General features: G+C 43.3%; 1 protein-coding gene across 15 annotated transcripts in view; it reads right to left on the bottom strand.

Moving 5' to 3' along the window:
- The window catches only part of LOC101012887 (mediator of RNA polymerase II transcription subunit 18), a 180,797-nt gene that overhangs the window by 110,243 nt on the left and 46,742 nt on the right, over window positions 1-23,812 (bottom strand). For 2 of the 15 annotated variants that reach the window (XM_031666146.1, XM_031666149.1), the window contains exon 2: window positions 23,465-23,727. The exons of 9 other annotated variants lie outside the window; for them this stretch is intronic. Coding sequence is in view for 2 of the 6 variants with exons in the window: in XM_031666139.1 (XP_031521999.1) it covers window positions 2,494-2,509 (16 nt within the window). In the remaining 4 variants the exon portion in view is untranslated. Of the gene's footprint in view, window positions 1-2,493; window positions 3,246-23,464; window positions 23,728-23,812 lie in introns of those variants that run through there. 4 more of the 15 variants (XM_031666147.1, XM_031666151.1, XM_031666139.1 and 1 more) reach the window with 3 other exon arrangements.

The following is a 23,812-nucleotide window of genomic DNA, read 5'->3' as shown; positions in this document are numbered from 1 at the left end:
AATAAATAAATAAGTAACAAGTATTAGGAAAGATGTAGAGAAACTGGGGCCTCAATACACTGCTGGTGAGAATGTAAAATGATGTAGCCGATTTGGAAGAGTAACTGTTCACCAAACAGTTAAACATAGAGTTTACCATATGATCCACTCCTAGGTATACATCCAAGAGAAGTAAAAACATATGTCAAGGCCAGGTGCGGTGGCTCACGCCTGTAATCCCAGCACTTTGGGAGGCCGAGGCGGGCAGATCACCTGAGGTCAGGAGTTTGAGACTAGCCTGGTCAATAGGGTGAATCCCTGTCTCTACTAAAAATACAAAAATTAGCTGGGCATGGTGGCGGGGGCCTGTAGTCCCAGCTACTTGGGAGGCTGAGGCAGGAGTCACTTGAAACCGGGAGATGGAGGTTGCAGTGAGCTGAGATCGCGCCACTGCACTCCAGCCTGGGTTACAGTGCGAAACTCCATCTTATAAAAAAAAAAAGGATGTCCATACAAAACCTTGTACACAGGCCAGGTGTGTGGCTCATGCCTGTAATCCCAACACTTTGGGAGGATAAGGCAGGCAGATCACTTGAAGTCAGGAGTTCGAGACAAGCCTAGCAAAATGGTGAAACCCCGTCTCTACAAAAAATACAAAAATTACTCGGGCGTGGTGGCCCGTGCCTGTAGTCCCAGCTAACGACAAAACAAACGTCCCCAAAACAAACAAATGAAAAACTTTTATACAAATGTTCATAGCAGCACTATTCATAATAGCTAAAAAGTGAAAACCACCCAATGTCTATCCACTGATCACTGGATAAACAAAATGAATACAATGGAACATTCAACATAAAAAGAAATGAAGTATTGACACATGTTATAACATGGATAAACATTTAAAACACACTAAATGAAAGAGGCTAATCACAAAGGACCATACAGCCTATGATTCCACTTACATGAAATGTCCATAATAGGTAAGTCTATAGAGTCAGAAAGTTTGCAGTGGCCTATGTTGGGGGTGGGTGGGGAGGAGATTAGAGAGTGACAGCTAAGGGGAACAGAGTTTTTTGGGGGGTAATTATAATGTTCTAAAATTGGTTAGAGTGATGGTTATACAACTTGCAAATATATTAAAAGCCATTAAGTTGTACACTATAAACTGTAAAGTAACTGTAAATTTTACAGTATATGAATTATATCTCAAAAATACTGTTTTTTGTTTTGTTTTGTTTTTTAAGCAGTAGATTTGCAACAAAAGGGTATATTATGGGAGCATGCTGTTGCCCTGGCTGGATCCCCCATTAAGGAATGACAGGACTGCTGTTGGGAGACAGCCTACAACTGTCAATCCTTTCAGGGAGTGCCTCAGATATAAAGAGTTGACTCGAGGAAGGTCACATCCTTCTCAGAAGTCCACATCCAATCAAGACCAGAGTGTAAGCCCAGCCGTTACAGTACACATGAGACAACTCTAAAAGGTCATTTTAGCTCCAGAGCCCCCGTGGGGTCCACTAAGGCTCCTGTTGGATCTCTATTGCCGCACGACTTCTCCCTGTGGCCAAATACTGCTGCTCCTGTCCCCTCCCTTCCACGGGTGTTGATCCCAAGAGCACTTCCTAAAAAGCATTCTTCAGGCTGTACTATCAGAGTCTGCCTCAAAGATAACCCAACCTAGGACAGTACTCCTTTAAGAATAGGACTTTGTTGACAGTTTGCCAGGCATCTGATACTTTCCAATTCTAATACTAAGCTACTGAAATCACAGACCGCAATTTTCCAATACCACATGATCCTTTCACATGTTCCAAGGGACTCTTATAGACCTCTAATTTCTCTATTAGATTATACTGAACTCTTCCAAAGCACAGAATTCATCTACTTCTTTTGATTGATGTTATAATATCAATCCTAGGGGATGATCCTAGGTTTGTGATGGAAAGTTTCCAGTAACAAAATACCCCTGTTCTTACAGAATCACAAACAGAAGGATGTCTTGCTAGAAAAATCCTGTGTAGTTTTTGCAGAGAAGCCTACTTTGTGTCTCCACTAACTGGATGCCTGTGCAAGACAGAAATATTTCTATGACCTCTGTAACCACCCATAAACAGATGATGCTCAAACCTATACATATTTTCAGTCCAGATCTTTCTTGGAAGCTCAAGGTAAAAGCCAAAGCCCTTTCAACAGCTTATAGTGCCCTAAGACAAAAGTCACACACTCCCATCATGTTCAAGTACTCTTCCCCTTTCTCAGTAAACTCCAGGCAGATGAACCTCCTTGCTGTTCCTTCGATGTGCCAGGCATGCTGAGGCTCTCTGCACTGAAATATTCTTCCCCTACATATTCATTTCTCAATTCCTTTGGGACTTTGCTTAAATGTTACCTTCTCAGTTAAGTCTTCCTCATCACCCTACCTTAAATTGCAATCACCAAGACCACTCTACCTCAGCTTTATCTCTTTTTCCAGCTATTTCTCAAAGCACTTATTCTACTATACTACATATTTACCTTTTAAATTTGTCATCTCCTCTCATTAAAATATAAGCTCTTTCAGGACAGGTATTTTGCCCGTTTTTGTCCACTGCTGTATCTCCAACACCTAAAATAGTTCCTGAAAAACAGCAAGTGCTCAATAACTATTTTTTCATATGAACGAGATCCAAATTCACACGTCCAAATCACTCAACATCTCCACTTAGATATCTACAAACCTCTGTTCTACATGCACAACTCATTATCTACCTCCTACTTAACCTTAGTCCTTCTTCTTCCTGCAGCTTTCACCATCCACCTAACTGACCAAATGAGAAGTCTCATCCTCTACTTCATGAGTGACTTCCAAAACATATCTTAGATCTTTGTCTTCATCTTCATTGCCTAAACACACAATAGAATCCAAAATACTCTCACTTCCTCTGGACTGTTCCCCTCCAATCTGTGTTTCACAGGCCTAGTAACTGTTAAGTGTTCACTAAACTGGGATCTATGGACCTCCTGGTCTTTGTTTTCCTAGTTCAACTGAGGTAGTCTCTTTGGCAGAAACCTCCTCCTCTTCCTGACCTCTACATATTGCAGAATCCCAAGATTTGGTCCTTAGATCTCATCTCCTTGCTATCTTTACTCCTCTACTCCCTAGAATATAATTGGCATGTGGCAGAAATAATTCTTTATTGTGTATTGTCCTATACACTGCAGGACATTTAGCAACCCTCACTTAGTATCCCTCACTCCAGCCCATTAAATGCCCACAGCCTCCCCAGTGATTAGGATGTCCAAAATCAGCCTGCTAAATTTTATTTATTTATTTATTTATTTATTTTTGAGATGGAGTCTCACTCTGTTGCCCATGTTGGAGTGCAGTGGCGTGATCTCAGTTCACTGCAACTTCTGCTGCGAAGTCCAAGCGATTCTCCTGCCTCAGTCTCCTGAGTAGCTGGAATTACAGGCACCTGCCACTGCACTCAGCTAATTTTTGTATTTTTAGTACAGACGGGGTTTCACCATATTGGTCAGGCTGATCTCAAACTCCTGACCTCGTGATCCACCTGCCTCGGCCTCCCAAAGTGCTGAGATTACAGGCGTGAGCTACCGCGCCTGGCCCAGCCCACTAAATTTCTAAATACCTCCTAGAGAAGCAGTAATTAACCCCTTCCCTGCAAAATGAACCCTGACTAGTCATCTCATCCAGTGCTACAATTTTTTTTTTTTTTTGAGACAGGGTCTCTGTCACCCAGCCTGGAGTGCAGCAGCGCAATCATAACTCACTGAAGCTGTGAACTCCTGAGCTCAACTGATCCTCCCACCTCAGCCTCCTGAGTAGCTAGGACTACAAGCATATACCATTCCCCCAGCTAACTGTAAAATTTTTTATTTTTATTTTATTTTATTGTTTTTTGAGATGGAGTTTTACTCTTGTCGCCCAGGCTAGAGTGCAATGACGTGATCTTAGCTCACTGCAACCTCTGCCTCCTGGGTTCAAGCGATTCTCCTGCCTCAGCCTCCCTAGTAGCTGGGATTACAGGCACCTGCCATCACGCCCAGCTAATTTTTGTATTTTTAGTAGAGACAGAATTTCATGATGTTGGCCAGCTGGTCTCGAACTCCTGCCCTCAGGTGATCCACCCGCCTCAGCCTCCCAAAGTGCTGGGATTATGCCTGTGCAAGACAGAAATATTCCTGTGGCCTCTGTAACCACCCATAAACAGATGGTGCTCAAACCTATATGGTGAGCCACAGCACCTGGTGAGCCACTGTGCTCAGCCTAAATTTTTAAAATTTTTTGTACAGATGAGGTCACAATGTTGTCTAGGCTGGTCTCAAACTCCTGACCTCAAGCGATCCTCCCATCTTGGCCTCCCAAAGTGCTGGGATTACAGACATAGGCCAACATGCCTAGCCTAGTTCTACCATTTTTAATACCCCCTATATACACTGATGATATAAACAAATTCTTATTTCCAGGCCGAACATCTCCCCTGAACTTCATCAGACTGATATATCTACAGCATACTCAATACTCTATTTGGAAATCTGGCAAGTTTCACAAACATACCATGTTTTAAAGAACAAATTCTTGATTTCCCACTCCCAATTTGTTCTTCCCCCAGTATTCCCTATTCATGAGTATGGCAACAGATGTAAAGCACTTAGAAAAAGAGTAGGCATCTGTGTTAAGCTGCTATTTTGTATCATCATTTCAGTAAAATGGTAGCTTAAGTTTTCTAGTTGCTCAACAAGGTGTCATCCTTGACTCTTCTCTTTCTCTCACAGCTACAATTAAATCATTACCAAGTCTTATTGCCTCTACCTCCAAAATACATCCATAATTTAACCACTTCTCACCCTAGTCCAAGCTATCACCATCTCTTGCTAGGCTAGTACAATCAACGCCTAATTAACCTCCCTTCTACTCAGACTCCTATATTCTGTTATCCTCAGACTGGCCTGGGTGATCCTTCCAAAAAGTAAAGCAGAGCTGGATGCAGTGGCTGATGGCTATAATCGCAGTACTTTGGGATACTGAGGTGGGAGGATCACTTGAGGCCAGGAGTTTGAGACCAGCTTGGGCAACATAGTAAAATCCCTGTCTCTACAAAAAAATTAAAAAATTAGATGAGCGTGGTGGTGCATGCCTGTAGTCCTAGCTACTCTGAGGCGGGAGGACAGCTTGAGCCCAGAAGTTTGAGGTTATAGTGAGCTATGATTGCACCATGGCACTCCAGCATGGGCAACAGAGCCAGACCCTGCCTTATTAACAACAACAACAAAAAAAAAGGTGCGGTGGCTCACGCCTGTACGCCTAGCATTTTGGGAGGCCAAGGGGGGCAGATCACCTGAGGTCAGGAGTTCAAAACCAGCCTGGCCAACATGGTGAAACCCCATCTCTACTAAAAATACAAAAATTAGCTGGGTGTGGTGGCAGGTGCCTATAATCCCAGCTACTTGGGAGGCTGAGGCAGGAGAATGGCTTGAACTCGGGAGGTGGAGGTTGCAGTGAGCCAAGATCTTGCCACTGCACTCCAGCCTGGATGACAGAGCGAGACTCCATCCCAAAAAAAAAAAAAAAAAAAAAAAAGTAAAGCATGTCATATATTCCTATTGTAACCAAGTATCCCAGCCTCAAAATGCGTTTTAAAACTTTTTTCCTTTCTTGCTTTCAGCCTTGAAACATACTTTGAAACTCTTTGTTTCCCTTTCCTATCAGGTACTTCCATGAACAATGCTCACTTATCTAATTATGTGCTTGCTTACAAATTCCAGGGGCCAATTTTGAAACAAACCAGGCAGAGAGAGCCAGTTGCAGAATCCTCCCACCTAAGAGGAGTTCTGAACAGTTGGCCCACCACTATTGGACGGAAGTCAGGATGAAGAAAACCTGAACTCCAGACAGGTGATGAACTCAAGACAGCCATGGGAACAAGATTTGAACGCCTACCCTCTCCTGTACCACTATCACATATTTCCCATATCTTTGCCTTCTTAAAACCCTTCACTCAGGCTGGGAGTGGTGGCTCACACCTATAATCCCAGCACTGTGGGAGGCTGAGGCAGGCAGATCACCTGAGGTCAGGAGTTCAAGACCAGCCTGGCCAACACAGGGAAACCCCGGCTCTACTAGAACTACAAAAATTAGCAGGGAATGGTGGCGTGCGCCTGTAGTCCTGGCTACTCTGGAGGTTGAGGCAGGAGAATCGCTTGAACCCGAGAGGCAGAGGTTGCAGTAAGCTGAGATCGTGCCACTGCACTCCAGTCTGGGTGACAGAGTGAGACTCCATCTCAAAAAAAACCTTTCACTCAGCCCAAAAAACTGGAATGGTCTTTTGAAGACATGAGCCTGGCCATTCCTCAGCTCCTACCATTTGGTTAATAAAACTGCTTTATTTTTATTTTTATTTTTTGAGACGGAGTCTTGCTCTGTAGCCCGGGCTGGAGTGCAGTGGCCAGATCTCAGCTCACTGCAAGCTCCGCCTCCCGGGTTTACGCCATTCTCCTGCCTCAGCCTCCGGAGTAGCTGGGACTACAGGCGCCCGCCACCTCGCCCGGCTAGTTTTTTGTATTTTTAGTAGAGACGGGGTTTCACCGTGTTAGCCAGGATGGTCTCGATCTCCTGACCTCGTGATCCACCCGTCTCGGCCTCCCAAAGTGCTGGGATTACAGGCTTGAGCCACCGCGCCCGGCAAAACTGCTTTCTTTAAACCACACCTGGCTTCTCTCTTTTTCAGCCTCTGAGTGGCAAGCAGCCAGACTTAAGCCGGCTACACCATCACATCTGAAATTAACTTCAGATTTCTCTCTCTCTTTTTTTGTTTTTTAATTGAGATGGAGTCTTGCTCTGTCACCCAGGCTGGAGTGCAGTGGCACCATCTTGGCTCACTGTAATCTCTGACTCCCGGGTTCGAGCGAGTCTCCTGCTTCAACCGCCTGAGTAGCTGGGATTACAGGCATGCACCAAGAGGCCCGGTTAATTTTTGTATTTTTAGAAGAGATGGGGTTTCACCATGTTGGCCAGGCTGGTCTCAAACTCCTGACCTCAAGTGATCTGCCCACCTCGGCCTCCCAAAGTGCTGGGATTCCAGGCATGAGCCATCGCACCTGACAACTGCAGATTTCTTACCACAGCCTATAAGATCCTACATGTCCTGGTCCCTGTCTACTCCACTGACCACATTTCCAACTTCTCTTGCTCACTCTGTTTCAGCCATACTGAGCTTACAATTGTTTCTGTAACATAACAAGCACATTTTTACCCTAGGGTTTGCAGTTGTTGTTCAGTCAGCCTGGAATGCTCTTTTCCCAGAAACTGCATGATTTGCTCCATTATTTCAGGTCACTCAAATGTGACTCCCTCAAAGAGGCCTTTCCTTGGCAACTCCTTTTCATCACTTTCTATCCATTTATCCTGTTTTATTTTTATTTTTAATGTATCACTATCTGATGGTATACTATCTGTAATTTATCTATAGATATGCTTACCTAAGTTCTTATTGTGTCTCTCCCAATCTAGAAAGTATCATTAGATACTTTATCTGTTCTGTTCACTACTATATCCCTGCATTTAGAATGTGCATACACTAGGTACTAAAAAAATACTTACCGAATAAACAAATTAACACTAGCACCAAACAGTACTACATAGTCCGAGACCAACAAGAAATTAATAGGAATGGAATTAAGTAAGTGTCCATGATGTATGTGAGCCATGAGAAAACCAAATAACTTCAAAGGAACAAGTTTCCTGGCAATGTGAATACTGAAAAGTGGTAAAAGAAATAAATCATCCCATATCACTTAATAGTAGAGACATACTAAACTCAAAAAAGAATTATACACAGCAGAAATTTCATTTCAACACAAAATTATTCATCATATATATACTTTTTGAGACGGAGTCTCGCTCTGTCGCCCAGGCTGGAGTGCAGTGGCACGACCTTGGCTCACTGAAACCTCCACCTCCCGGGTTCAAGCGATTCTCCTGACTCAGCTTCCTGAGTAGCTGGGATTACAGGCATGCGCCACAACAGCCAGCTAATTTTGTATTTTTAGTAGAGACGGGGTTGGTCCATGTTGGTCAGGCTGGTCTTGAACTCCCGACCTCATGTGATCCACCCGCCTTGGCCTCCAAAAGTGCTGGGATTACAGATGTGATGAGCCACTGCGCCCAGCCTTTCCTACCTCTTTATACAGCTAATTCCTTTAAATCTCAAGCTTGGATAATGTATCTTCCAGAATACCTTCTGTATTAGAGTTCTTCTCAGAAACAGAACCAGAGGATGGATACAAAACATACATATTTGAGATCTGATAAAACTATTGCCTCAAAAGTGCTTCTTTTGGAATATTAGCATTTAATTAATTAATTTTTTTTTCTTTTTTGAGACAGAGTCTTGCTCTGTCGCCCAGGCTGGAGTACAGTAGCATGATCTTGGCTCACTGCAAACTCCAGCTCCCAGGTTCAAGCAATTCTCCTGCCTCAGCCTCCCAAGTAGCTGGGATTACAGGCATGTGCCCCCACGCCTGGCTAATGTTTGTATTTTTAGTAGAGGCGGGGTTTTACCATGTTGACCAGGCTGGTCTCGAACTCCTGACTTCAAGTGATCCGCCTGCCTTAGCCTCCCAAAGTGCTGGGATTATAGGCATGAGTCACCACGTGCAGCCTATTTTATTTTTTGAGACAGGGTCTACCTACTCTGTCGCCCAGGCTGGAGTGCGGTGGCATGATCTTGGCTCACTGCAACCTTCGCCTGTGGGGTTCAAGTGATTCTCCTGCCTCAGCCTCCTGAGCAGCTGGGACTACAGGCACGTGCCACTATGCCTGGCTAATTTTTTGTATTTTTAGTAGAGATGGGGTTTCACCATGCTGGCCAGGTTGGTCTCAAACTCCTGACCTTGTGATCTGCCCGCCTTGGCCTCCCAAAGTGCCAGGATTACAGGCATGAGCCACCCTGGCCAGCCACCCAACAGATATTTAATGCTGCTGTTGCTAATGGCAGCCACAGCCTTGGTGGTGTTAACATAGGTATACGAGAATTCTAAAATATATTATCCTCTTCCCAGCTTTAACAGAACTCTTCAAATGTATCAATTCCTCAACTTGGTAACCATGGCTAGGTCAGTTCAGTGAAAGCAACACAGAAGCATGTATTACAGGCTAGAAACTTGATATTAAAATCAAAAATTAGGCCAGGGGCCGTGGCTCATACCTGTAATCTCAGCACTTTGGGAGGCAGAGGCGGGCGGATCATGAGGTCAGGAGATCAAGACCATCCTAGCCAACATGGTGAAAACCCGTTTCTACTAAAAATACAACAACAACAACAACAACAACAAAAATTAGCAGGGCGTGGTGGCACGCGCCTGTAGTCCCAGCTACTCGGGAGGCTGAGGCAGAGGAATCGCTTGAACCCGGGAGGCGGAGGTTGTAGTGAGCCGAGATCACGCCACTGCACACCAGCCTGACAACAGAGCAAGACTCTCAAAAAAAAAAACAAGCAAACTTTATTTTTTTTCTCAACTACCCTAATAATAGCTTCATTCCTTATTTCATTTTGAATGTCCAAGATAGCCTCAGGTTGTATACACAGATATAAATGAATCTACTAAGATGGAAACCATCAAGTATGAAAATATTTTCTGCCTTTTCTATTCCTTTATGGGCAATTGCTGTAATGCTAGACCTGTGTTCTTCAAAATAACCTTCTCCCCATCCTGAGAAAGCTTAACAAGTCAGGCAAAAATCAAAAGAACAAAAATTTACTGCTTAAGAGAACTTGCATTATCTTTCATTGGACAAATGAGCACAAGTTCAAATATCAATCACACACAAACTGGTTAATGATTAGCACAAGTTCAAATATCAATCACACACAAACTGGTTAATGATTCTGGTTACAAAATATAATACTATAGAATAATTTAACCTTCTTGTCTTTGGGGATTCAAGTGGGAATAATAATACTCATCTTCAATGAGAATCTCATGAAATAGCATTTATTATAAAATAAAACACTAAGAAATGGGCTGTGCCTGGCACATAGTGGGCAGTCTTAAAGCTCACCCCACTCCTACATTTCAGTTGCAAAAAAAAAGCAGATTTTGATTCTATCATGATTCTAAGCCTGATCAAAATACACAATGTCTAAAAACACCAAGATAATGAAACCTAAATTTACATTGGCAGAATGAACAACTAAAGTGTTATTTCCACATTTTCTTGGACTTGATTTAAAAGCACATCACGGCCAGGCACGGTGGGTCATGCCTGCAATCCCAGCACTTTGGGAGGCCGAGATGGGTGGATCACCTGAGGTAAGGAATTTGAGACCAGCCTGGCCAACATGGTGAAACCCCGTCTGTACTAAAAATAAAAAAAAAAATGAAAAAAAAAAAATTAGCCGGCGTGGTGGCATAAGCCTGTAATCCCAGCTACTCGGGAGGCTGAGGCAAGAGAATCGCTTGAACCCAGGAGGCAGAGGTTGCAGTGAGCTGAGATTGTGCCATTGCACTCCAGCCTGGGAAACAAGAACAAAACACCACCTCAAAAAAAAAAAAAAAAAAAAAAAAGGCACATCACTAGAGAAAATTAAGAAAGTAGTAAGGTATCACCTATTCTTCTAGAGTGACCTTCAGATGCTACTACATTAATATAAGGAGTAAATACTGTAATCTACACACATTTTTTTTTTTTTTGAGATGGAGTCTCTGTCGCTCAGGCTAGAGAACAATGGCACGATCTCGGCTCACTGCAACCTCTGCCTCCTGGGTTCAAGCAATTCTTCCAACTCAGCCTCCTGAGTAGCTGGGATTACAGGTGCACACCACCACGGCCAGTTAATTTTTGTATTTTTGTAGAGATGGGGTTTCACCATGTTGGCCAGGCTGGTCTTGAACTCCTGACCTCAAGAGATCCACTCACCTCGACCTCCTAAAGTGCTGGGATTACAGGCGTGAGCCACTGTGCCTGGCTACATGCATCTTTATTATCTGTCACCAATTTACCCTTTTCCCTGGAAATCTGGAAGCCTAGAAATCCTCTACATTTCCCTAACTTTCTTTGCTATTTCTAAACTATTTTTGTTACTACTTAGAGAAATTTAGTAGCTACAAACAAAAGCAGTTAATAAAGAACTTAATTTGTTTTTGCCTATCACAAAGAAAATGAAACATTATACAGAGGTTTACAATCATGTTCTTAGTAAAGATGGAGTTTTACAAATGGAAAAGCCTGTTCAAAAAAAAAAGTTATGCTTAAGAAAAGTTTGTTTTTAAGCACAAATATTCAACGTCTAACATATTACTGAAGGGTAAAGACATAAAAATGAAACTTTCTCCTTTGAAGAAAAACTGACCTCCTCCTCTTTGTTAAACATAGTACTTCTGTTACCATTAAGAAGCATGAATCAGCTCTTTAAAACAGAGGTATGGCTTACTGATAAGCAAAACCATTGCGTGCTAATCCAAATTATCTCAGAAAATAACACTAGTGAGTTACAAAGGACGTTACTTTCAGAAAACATGCTTACAGAGCTCAGGAAGGGCAATTCATCATCATCACTGATCATGACAAAATCAACACACACAAAAATGAAGCCGTATTTATTTCTGGCATCATATGTATCACATTTTGAGGAAACCTCAAAGACGAAACATACTTTTAAAAGATGGCTGGGCACGGTGGCTCACACCTGTAATCCCAGCACTTTAGGAGGCCAAGGTGGGTGGATCACCTGAGGTCAGGAGTTCGAGACCAACCTGGCCAACATGGCGAAACCCCATCTCTACTGAAAGTACAAAAATTAGCCGGGCGTGGTGACGGGTGCCTGTAATCCCAGCTACTCAGGAGGCTGAGGCAGGAGAATCGCTTGAACCCAGGAGGCAGAGATTGCAGTGAGCTGAGATCACGCCCCTGCACTCCAGCCTGAACAACAATAACAAGACTCCATCTTGGAAAAAAAAAAAGATGGCCAAGTCCGGGCGTGGTGGCTCATGCCAGTAATCCCAGAACTTTGGGCGGCTGAGGCAGGTGGATCACCTGAGGTCGGGAGTTCGAGACCAGCCTGACCAATATGGAGAAACCCCATCTCTACTAAAAATACAAAATTAGCCAGGCATGGTGGCACATGCCTGTAATCCCAGCTACTCAGGAGGCTGAGCCAGGAGAACGACTTGAACTTGGGAGGCAGAGGTGAGCCGAGATCGCGCCACTGCACTCCAACCTGGGCAACAAGAGAAAAACTCCGTCTCAAAAGAAAAAAGAAAAAAAGGCCGGGCGCGGTGGCTCAAGCCTGTAATCCCAGCACTTTGGGAGGCCGAGGCGGGTGGATCACAAGGTCAGGAGATCGAGACTATCCTGGCTAACATGGTGAAACCCTGTCTCTACTAAAAATACAAAAAACTAGCCGGGCGCGGTAGCGGGCGCCTGTAGTCCCAGCTACTTGGGAGGCTGAGGCGGGAGAATGGCGTGAACCCGGGGGGCGGAGCTTGCAGTGAGCCGAGATCGCGCCACTGCACTCCAGCCTAGGAGACACAGTGAGACTCCGTGTCAAAAAAAAAAAAAAAAAAAAGATGGCCAGGAGAGGTGGCTCACACCTGTAATCCTAGTGCTTCTGTAGGTCAAGGCAAGAAGATCACTTGAGGCCAGGAGCTTGAAACCAGCTCAGACAACATAGCAAGATCCCATCTCCATAAAAACAATTTTTAAAAATAAGCTTGGTGTGGTAGCGCACATGTGTTGTCCCAGCTACTCAGGATGATAAGGCAGGAGGATTTCTTTTCTTTTCCTTTCTTTCTTCCTTTCCTTTCCTTCCTTTCTCTCTCTCCTCCCTCTCTTTCTTCCTCCCTCCCTCCCTTCCTTCGTTTCCCTCTCTCCTTTTTTTTTCTTTTTTTCTTTTACTTTTTAAACCTTTTTGTTAAAAACTAAGACACTAACAACACATTAGCCTAGGCTTCCACAGGGACAGGATCATGAATATTGCTGTCTTCCACTTCTACATCTTGACTTCTTGAAAGGTCTTCAGGGGTACAAACAGGCATGGAGCTGTCATCTCCTATAACAGTGCCTTCTTATAGAATATCTACTGAAGGACCTGCCAGAGGCTGTTTTACTGTTAACTTTTAAAAAAAATAAGGCTGGGTGAGGTGGCTCACACCTGTAATGACAGCACTTTGGGAGTCCAAGGTGAGCAAACTGCTTGAGCCCAGGAGTTCAAGATCAGTCTGGGCAACATGGCAAAACCTTGTCTCTACAGGGAAGAAGAAAAAAAAAAAAGTTAGCCAGTATGGTGGCATGTGCCTGTACTGCCAGCTACTTCGGAGACTGAGGTGGGAGGATCACCTGAACCTGGGAGGTCAAGGCTGCAGTGAGCCCTGATTGTGCCATTGCACTCCAGCCTGGGCAACAGAGTGAGACCCCATCTCAAAAATAAAAATAAAATAAAATAAAAATATGTGTGTGTGTGTGTGTGTGTGTGTGTGTAGAAGGAATACACACTAACAATTAAAAAGTATAGTAAATACATAAACCAGTAATATAGTCATTTATTATCATTATCAAGTATTATATGCTATACATAATTGTATGTGCTATAGTTTTATATGACTGCCAGCACAGGTTTGTTTACTATCAGCATTACCACAAACGTGAGTAATGCATTGTGCTATGACATCAGGATGGCTACATCACCAGGCAATAGGAATTTTTCAGCTCCATTTTAATCTTACAAGACCACCATCATATGTGCAGTCCAGCACTGACAGAAGTGTTACTATGCAGTGCATTCATTGAATAGAATGAGCCTACTGTAGTGGTTTGCATTTACCAAGAAATTAGTGTTGCCATAGAGGAAGGATGAACCCTTCTCCCAAGTATATAAAGATGTTGTCCCAGAAGTCTTATCTCCTACCTAATTTTATTTAAGAAAGTAAAGTATGTAAAAGATTGTTAGTAAAATTCCCAAACATATTGGTATCACCAATAGGTTAAAAGAGATTGTGCCATATTTTGGTTTTTAACTGACAAAAATTATATATAGTTATGGTATATAAAATGACATTTTGAAATACAGTAGTCCCCTCTTATCCTCGGGGGATACATTCCAAGACCCCCAGTGGATAACTGAAACAATGGACAGTACTGAATCCAATTGCACTCAATCAAAGCATGTTTTTGTTCATGTCTCTCACCCACAAATTTAGCATCTTTTCCTTCTTCACTAGGAACTCATCGTGCACTGTGATTGTAACTTCTGCAATGTGGAGTACAACAGCAAAACTAGCACAATTTTCTTTTTTTGTCTTCACAATTTCACAGATAGAAAATTCACTCTTTCAAATGTAACATGCAGGGTTCATAAAAAACAAAAAAAAAATTCATTTTTACAATAGATTTTAGCAATCTTGACCTAAGATTTTTTTTTTTCCTTAGTAAGTCTAGAACTTTCATCTTTTTGTTTAAAGGATGCACTTAATAGTTTATTGGCTGGGAGTGGTGGCTCACACCTGTAATCCCAGCACTTTGGGAGGTCGAGGCGGGCAGATCGCTTGAGCCCAGGAGTTCGAGACCAGCCTGGGTAACACAGCAAAAACCTCATCTCTACAAAAACCACAAAAATTATCCAGGCATGGTGATGCACATCTGCAATCCCAGCTACTCTGGAGGCTGAGGTGCGAGGATTCTTTGAGCTCAGGAGAGGTGGAGGTTGCAGTGAGCAATGATGGGGCCACTGAACTCCAGTCTGGGCAACAGAGCAAGAGTCTGTCTCAAAAAAAAAAAAAAAAAGAATTTATCCTTGGTATATCCAAATTGCCAGCGTCACTATTCTTGCACTTTGAGGCCATTATTAAGTAAAAATAAGGGTTACTTGAACACGAGCACTGCAATAGCCTGAGTCAATCTGATAACCAAGTCTGCTACTAAAGGGCATGTAGCATACTCAGTGTGGAGACACTGAGCAAAGAGATGATTCACGACATATGCAGGACGGCAAGGGAGATTTCATCACACTACTCAGAATGGCACGCATGCTATTTAAAACTAACAAATTATTTGTTGCTGGAATTTTTCATATCTTCAGCCCATGGCTCATCTTGGGTAAGTAAAACCACAGAAAGCAAAACTGTTGATAACGGGGAGCGCTACTGTAGTGAAGACTGTGGAATGGCTAAATCAAACTAATTAACATGTCCATTACCTAAAATAATTAAGTTTTTTTGTGGTGAGAACACTTAAAATCTATTCTCAGCAATTATCAAGTATAGAACATATTTTTACTGGCCGGGCGAGGTCTCATGCCTGTAATCCCAGCACTTTGGGAGGCCGAGGTGGGCGGATCACCTGAGGTTGGGAGTTCGAGATCAGTCTGACCAACATGGAAAAACCCCATCTCTACTAAAAATACAAAAAATTAGCCAGGCATGGTGGTGAATGCCTGTAATTTCAGTTACTCAGGAGGCTGAGGCAGGAGAATCGCTTGAACCTGGGAGGCGGAGGTTGCGGTGAGCCGAGATCGTGCCATTGCACTCCAGCCTGGCCAAGAAGAGCGAAACTCTGTCTCAAAAAAAAAAAAACAAAACATACATATATATATATATATATGTGTGTGTATATATATATAGACTAAGGTCACTATGTTGTACAACAGATTTCTTGTGCTTATTCCTTCTAACAGAAATTTTATACTCTTTGACCACCAGCCCCCCAATCTCCACCCCGACACAGCTCCTGGTAACCACCATTTTATTCTCTGCTTCTATGAGTTTTACTTTAATATTATTAATTTTATTTATTTATTTATTTATTTTTGAGAGAGTCTCCCTCTGTAGCCCAGGCTGGAGTGCAGTGGTGCGATCTTAGCTCACTGCAACCTCTGCCTCCTGGGTTCACACCATTCTCCTGCCTCAGCCTCCCGAGTAGCTGGGACTACAAGCGCCTGCCACCACGCCCAGCTAATTTTTTGTATTTTTAGTAGAGACGGGGTTTCACCATGTTAGCCATGATGGTCTCAATTTCCTGACCTCCATGATCCGCCCGCCTTGGCCTCCCAAAGTGCTGGGATTACAGGCATAAGCCACCGTGCCAGGCCTATTACTATTATTTTTTGAGACGGAGTCTCGCTCTGTCGCCCAGGCTGGAGTGCAGTGGTGCCATCTTGGCTCGCGATCTCCACCTCCTGGGTTCAAGTGATTCTCCTGTCTCAGTCTCCCAAGTAGCTGGGGTTACAGGTGTGTGCCACTATGCCTGGCAAATTTTTGTATTTTTAGTAGAGACGGGTTTCAACACGTTGACCAGGCTGGTCTTGAACTCCTGACCTCATGATTCGCCTGCCTCAGCCTCCAAAAGCGCTGGCATTACAGGTGTGAGCCATTGTGCCCAGCCTATTTTATTATTTTTATTTATTCATTTATTTTTTTCTTATTGAGATGGAGTCTCGCTTTGTCACCCAGGTTGGACTACAGTGACACAATCTCAGCTCACTGCAACCTCCACCTCCTAGGTTCAAAAGATTCTCTCACCTCAGCTCCCCGAGTAGCCGGACTACAGGCATGTACCACTCACACCCAGATAGTTTTTTTTTTTTTTTGAGATGAAGTTTCGCTCTTGTTGCCCAGGCTGGAGTGCAATGGCATGATCTAGGCTCACTGCGACCTCCGCCTCCCGGGTTCAAGTAATTCTCCTGCCTCAGCCTCCTGAGTAGCTGGGATTACAGGTGCCCGCCACCACGCAAAGCTCATTTTTGTATTTTTAGTAGAGATGGCGTTTCACCATGTTGGCCAGGCTGGTCTTGAACTCCTGACCTCGTGATCCACCCACCTCAGCCTCCCAAAGTGCTGGAATCACAGGCGTGAACCACCGCACCTGTCCTATTTTATTATTTTTTTTTAAAACAGAATCTCACTCTGTCGCCCAGGCTGGAATGCAGTGGCATAATCACGGCTCACTACAGCCTCAACCTCCCCGGGCTCAGGTGAGATCTTTCTACCTCAGCCTCCCAAGTAGCTGGGACTACAGGTGCACACCACCACACCCAGCTAATTTTCATATTTTTTGTAGAGATGGGATTTCACCATGTTGCCCAGGCTGGTTTCAAACTCCTCGGCTCGAGCAATCTGCCTGCCTCCGCCTAGCAAAATGCTGTGTTACAGGCTTGAATCACCTGTGCCCAGCCTGGAATTTTTTTCTTTTTTTTGAGACAGAATTTCTGTCTCTGTTGCTCAGGCTGGAGTGCAGTGGCACAATCTCAGCTCACTGCAACCTCCGCCTCCCAGGTTCAAGCGATTCTCCTATCTCAGCCTCCTGAGTAGCTGGGACTACAGGCGCGTGCCACGATGCCCAGTTAATTTTGTATTTTTAGTAGAGACCATGTCGGCCAGATGTTTCCATCTGTTGACCTCGTGATCCGCCTGCCTCAGCCTCCCAAAGTGCTGAGATTACAGGCGTGAGCCACCGCGCCCGGCCTGAGGGCTCTGCTTTTTAACCTTGCTTAATAAACAATCAACTCACCTAAGCTTTCCCAAAAAACAACCATTTCTCTATGAGTCCTATTCTCAGGTAAACAAGAAATTATACACATCATCAACACTAGTGTGAGAAAGATACTTCACTATTTTTTAAAATATCGTTGGTCCTATATAAAGTGAAGATTTTAAATATCTAATGACCTAAGTGGACACCAGTATCACAAGACTAATAAAAACACTCCGTAATTTGGTGTCTTACAAGGTTCAAAATGCCCTCACAAAGCAATTGCTACTGAAAATAATTGGATAACGTTATTTAAAAAAACACAAGGCCGGGCATGGTGACTCACACCACCACATATATATACCCAACATAGGAGCACCCAGATTCATAAAGCAAGTTCTTAGAGACCTTCAAAGAGACCTAGACTCCCACAAAATAATAGTGACAATATTAGATCATCAAGACAGAAAATTAACAAAGATATTCGGGATTCAAACTTAGCACTGGGTCAAAGGGACCTGATAAGACACCTACAGAACCCTCCATCCAAAAACAACAGAATTGGTCAGGCATGATGGCTCACATCTGTAATCCCAGCACTTTGGGAGGCCGAGGCAGGTGGATCACCTGAAGTCAGGAGTTCAAGACCAACCTGACCAACATGGTGAAACCCTGTCTCTACTAAAAGTCCAAAAATTTGCCAAGATTGGTGGCACATGCCTGTAGTCCCAGCTACTCAGGAGGCTGAGGCAGGAGAATTGTTTGAATCTGGGAGGTGGAGGCTGCAGTGAGCTGAGATCACACCACTGCACTCCAGCCTGGGTGACACAGCAAGACTCTGTCTCAAAAAAACAAACAAACAAAAAACAGAATATACATTCTTCTCACAGCTGAACTGAAGGAGACTGAGACACTGAAAACTCATTCAGAAGATCAACAAATCCAGGAGGGATTTGGGTTTTTTGTGTTTTATTTTATTTATTTATTTATTATTATTTTTTGGAGCACAGTAGTGCAATCTTGGCTCATTGCAACCTCCACCTCCCAGGTTGAAGCGATTCTCATGCCTCAGGCTCCCAAGTAGCTAGGATTACAGGTATGGACCACCATGCCGGGCTAATTGTATTCTTAGTAGAGATGGGGTTTCGCTGTGTTGGCCAGGCTGGTCTGAAACTCCTTGCCTCAAGTGATCCACCCACCTTGGCCTCCCAAAGTGCTGGGATTACAGGCATGAGCCCTTGCGTCTGGTGGAGTTGGTTCTTTGAAAAAAGTAATACAATAGACTGCTAGCTAGACTAATAAAGATGAAAAGAGAGAAGACTCAAATAATCACAATCAGAAATGACAAGGGGCTTTTACTGCTGACCCCACAGAAATACAAATACCCATCCGATAATATTATGAACACCTCTATGTACATAAACTAGAAAATCTAGAAAAAACGGATAATTCCTAGACACATACACCCTCCCAAGAATGAACCAGGAAGAAACTGAATCCCCGAACAGACCAGTAACGAGCTCTGCAACTGAGTCGGTAATAAACAGCCTATCAGCCAAAAAGAGCCCAGGACCAGATGGATTCACAGCTGAATTCTAACAGATGTACCAAGAAGAGCTGGTAGCATTCCTGCTGAAACTATTCCAAAAGAATGAAGAGGAGGGACTCCTTCCTAACTCATTCTATGAGGCCAGCATCATCCTGATACCAAAACTTGGCAGAGATATTAACAAAAAAAGAAAACTTCAGGTCAATATTCTTGATGAATATCGATGCAAAAATCCTCAACAAAATACTGGCAAATCAAATCCAGCAACACATCAAAAAGCTTACCCACCACGATCAAGTAGGCTTTAGACCTGGGATGCAAGGTTGGTTCAACATACGCAAATGTGTAAATATGATTCATCACATAAACAGAACTAAAGACAAAAACCACATGATTATCTCAACAGATGCAGAAAAGGCTTTCAATAAAATTCAATACCGCTTCATGTTAAAAATTCAATAAAGTAGGTATTTAAGGGCATCTAAATAGGAAGAGAGGAAGTCAAACTATCTTTGTTTGTAAACAACATGATCCTATATCCAGAAAACCCCATGGTCTCAGCACAAAAGCTCCTTAAGCTGATAAACAACTTCAGCAAAATCTCAGGATATAAAATCAATGTGAAAAATCACTAACATTCCTATACATCAACAATGGTCAAGCTGAGCACCAAATCAGGAACACAATCCCATTCACAACTGCTACACACACACACACAAATACCTAGGAATATAGCTAACCAGTGAGGTGAAAGATGTCTACAAAGAGAACTACAAAACACTGCTCAAAGAAATCAGACATGACACAAACGAACGGAAAAACATCCCATGCCTATGGATAGGAAGAATCAATATTGTTAAAATGACCATACTGCCCAAAGAAATGTACAGATTCCATCCTATTCCTTTTAAAGTACTACTGACATTCTTCACAAAACTAGAAAAAAAAATTGTTTTGAAATTCATATGGAACCAAAAAGGAGCCCAAAGAGCCAAGGAAATCCTAAGCAAAAAGAACAAAGCTGGAGGCATCATGCTCTCCAACATCAAACTATATCACAAGGCTATAGTAACCAATACAGCATGGTACTGGTACAAAAAAAGACACACAGACCAATAGAACAGAATAGAGAACTCAGAAATAAAGGCCACACACCTACAAGTATCTGATCTTTGATAAACCAGACAAAAATAGGCAATGAGGAATTCCCCATTCAATAAACGGTGCAGGAGGCCAGGCGCAGTGGCTCATGCCTGTAATCCCAACACTTTGGGAAGTCAACACGGGTGGATCGCTTGAGGTCAGGAGTTCGAGACCAGCCTGACCAACATGGTGAAACCCTGTCTCTACTAAAAATACAAAAATTAGCCAGACATGGTGGCGGGTGCCTGTAGTCCTGGCTACTCAGTAGGCTGAGTCAGGAGAATTACTTCAACCCAGGAGGCAGAGGTTGCAGTGAGCTGAGATCATGCCACTGCACTCCAGCCTGGGTGACAGAACGAGACTCCGTCTAAAAATAAATAAATAAATAATAAATAAATAAGCAGTGTTGGGATAACTGGTTAGCCGTATGCAGAAGATTGAAAATGGATCTGTTCATTACTCTATACACAAAAATTAACCTAAGACAGATTAAAGACTTAAATGTCCAACCCAAAACTACAAAAACCCTGGAAGATAACCTAGGCAATACCATTCTGGACATAAAAATAGGTAAAAATTTCATGACAGAGACACCAAAAGCAATTATTACAAAAGCAAAAACTGATAAATGGGATCTAATTGAAGAGCTCCTGCACAGCAAAGGAAACTATCAACAGGGTGAACAGACAACCTACAGAATGGGAGAAAATTCTTGCAAACTATGCATCTGACAAAGGTCTAATATCCAGCATCTATAAGGAACTTAAATTTGTAAGAAGAAAACCAAGCAACCCCATTAAAGAGTAGGCAAAGGGCTGGCGGCAGTGGCTCACACCTGTAATCCCAACACTTTGGGAGGCCGAGGCAGGTGGATCACTTGAGGCCAGGAATTCGAGACCAGCCTGGCCAACATGGTGAAACCTCATCTCTACTAAAAATACAAAAATTAGCCAGGCGTGGTGGTGTGGTCATCCCAACTACTTGGGAGGCTGAAGCACAAGAATCATTTGAAGTTGGGAAGCAGAAGTTTCAGTGAGCCAAGACTGTGCCACTGCACTCCAACCTGGGCAACAGAGCAAGACTCTGTCTCAAAAAGAAAAAAGTGGGAAAGGACATGAACTAACACTTTTCAAAAGAAGACATACATACAGCCAACAATCATATGAAAAAAGCTCAACATCACTGACCATTAGAGAAATGCAAATCGAAACCACAATGAGATACCATCGTATGCCAGTCAGGATAACTAGTATTAAAAAGTCAAAAAATAGGCCAGGCCAGGTGCGGTGGCTCATGCCTGTAATCCCAGCATTTTGGGAGGCTGAGGCGGGTGGATCACGAGGTCAGGAGATTGAGACCATCCTGGCTAACATGGTTTAACTCCGTCTCTACTAAAAACACAAAGAATTAGCCAGGCGTGGTGGCATGCGCCTGTAGTCCCAACTACTCGGGAGGCTGAGGCAGGAGAATCGCTTGAATCTGGGAGGCGGAGGTTGCAGTGAGCTGAGATCGCACCACTGCACTCCAGCCTGGGCAACAGAGCGAGACTCCGTCTCAAAAAAAAAAAAAAAATAGGCCAGGCTCAGTGGCTTACGGCTGTAATCTCAGCACTTTGGGAGGCCGAGGCGGGCAGATCACGAGCTCAGGATTTCGAGACCAGACTGGCCAACATGGTGAAACCCTGTCTCTACAAAAATACAAAAATTAGCTGGGCTTGGTGGTGTGGGCCTGTAATCCCAGCTACTCAAAAGGCTGAGAGGAGAACTGCCTGAACCCGGGAGGCAGAGGCGGAGGCTGTAGTGAGCCAAGATCGCACCATTGCACTCCAGCTTGGGTGACACAGCAAGACTCCATCTCAGAAAAAAAAAAAAGTCAAAAAATAATAGATGCCGGAGAGGTTGTGGAGAAAAAGCAATGCTTATACGTTGTTGGTGGGAGTATAAATTAGTTCAACTATTGTGGAAGACAGTGTGGCAATTCCTCAAAGACTTAAAACAAAAATACCATTCAACCCAGAAATCCCCCCATTACTGGTTATATACCCAAAGGAATATAAATCATTCTATTATAAAGACATATGCACACATATGTTCACTGAAGCACTATTCACAACAGTAAAGACATGGAATCAACCTAAATGTCCATCAAAAGTAGACTAGATAAAGAAAATGTGGTACATATACACCATGCAATACTATGCTGCCATAAAATCCAACAAGATCATGTTCTTTGCAGGAACACAGGTGGAGGTGGAAGCCATTATCTTTAGCAAAATAATGCAGAAACAGAAAAACAAATATCCCATGTTCCAAATACTGCATGATGAGAACACATGGACACAGAGGGGAACAACACTCACTGGTGCCTATCAGAGAGTGGAGGATGGGAGCAGGGAGAGGATCTGGACAAATAACTAATGGGCACTAGGCTTAATACCTGGGTGCTAAAATAATCTGCACAACAAACCTCCATGATACAAGTTTACCTATACACCAAACCTTGCACATATCTCTCTGAACATAAAAGTTAAATTAAAAAAAACACAGAATAACATTTGTATCCCACACATCTAAATTAGTTTGTCCAAAAGTTTAAAAAAAGTTGATAATAGAAACACAAGTTGAGAATACAATATTTACTCCACTTATGGACAAATAATTTTACAATTATGAAATATAAGAAATTACAGGGCAGGGCCAGTCACAGGGGCTCACACCTTTGTAATCCTAGCACTCTGGGAGGCCAAGGTGGATGGATCACTTGAGACCAGGAGTTCAAGACCAGCCTAGGCAACATGGTGAAATCCCATCTTTACAAAAATTTTTAAAAATTAGCCTGGCTTGGTGGCCCGTACCTATAGTCCCAGCTACCCGGGAGGCTGAGGTGGAAAGATCACCTACGTGAGTCTGGGGAAGTAGAGGGTGCAGTGAGCTGTGGTCGCACCACTGCACTCCAGCCTGGGTGACAGACTGAGACTCCGTTTCAAAAAAAAGAAAGAAAGAAATTACAGGCTGGCCATGGTGGCTCATGCATGTAATTCAAGCACTTTGGGAAGCCCAGGCAGGAAGATCGCTTAAGCCTAGGAATTCAAGACCAGCCTAGGCAATGTGGCGAAATCCCGTCTCTACAAAAACCACAAAAATTAGCCAGGCGTGGCGGTGTGCCTGTAGTCCCAGCTACTCAGCAGGCTGAGATGGGAAGATTGCTTGAGCCCTGAGGGGTTGAGGCTGCAGTGAGCCATGACTGTGCCACTGTACTCCAGCCTGGGCAACAGAGCAAGACTGTCTTAAAAAAATACATACATACATAAATAAAAATGAAAATAAACCAACCTAGATCAGTGCCTGGGTAATAGAATAATCAACTGGTAACAACTACTCTTATTTCACCTTCCATGTCACCACTTCCAAATATATCTTCTCTCACCCTTTATTTCTTCATGTTCCTCTTCAAAGTTGACTGCTTTATAAGTTTTTCATTCTGTTTCCATCTAAGGCTTCTTCATTATCTACATTTTCTCTGTGCAGATCTCCAATATCTGCCTCTCTGCTGGCTGCTTTCCCTTTCACTTCAAACATGTCAAACCTCTCCCATCCTTAAAATCAAAACAAAACAAAACATTCTAAATACTTCCTCTATTTTTTCCCCTTGTGCCCTTGGGTTGTTAAAAAAAAGGGGGG

Source organism: Papio anubis, chromosome 1, assembly GCF_008728515.1.
Source record: "Papio anubis isolate 15944 chromosome 1, Panubis1.0, whole genome shotgun sequence".
In the NCBI taxonomy this organism is placed as follows: domain Eukaryota; kingdom Metazoa; phylum Chordata; class Mammalia; order Primates; family Cercopithecidae; genus Papio; species Papio anubis.
Note: the sequence above shows the minus strand (reverse complement) of the source record. Positions and strands in the feature narration are given on the sequence as shown.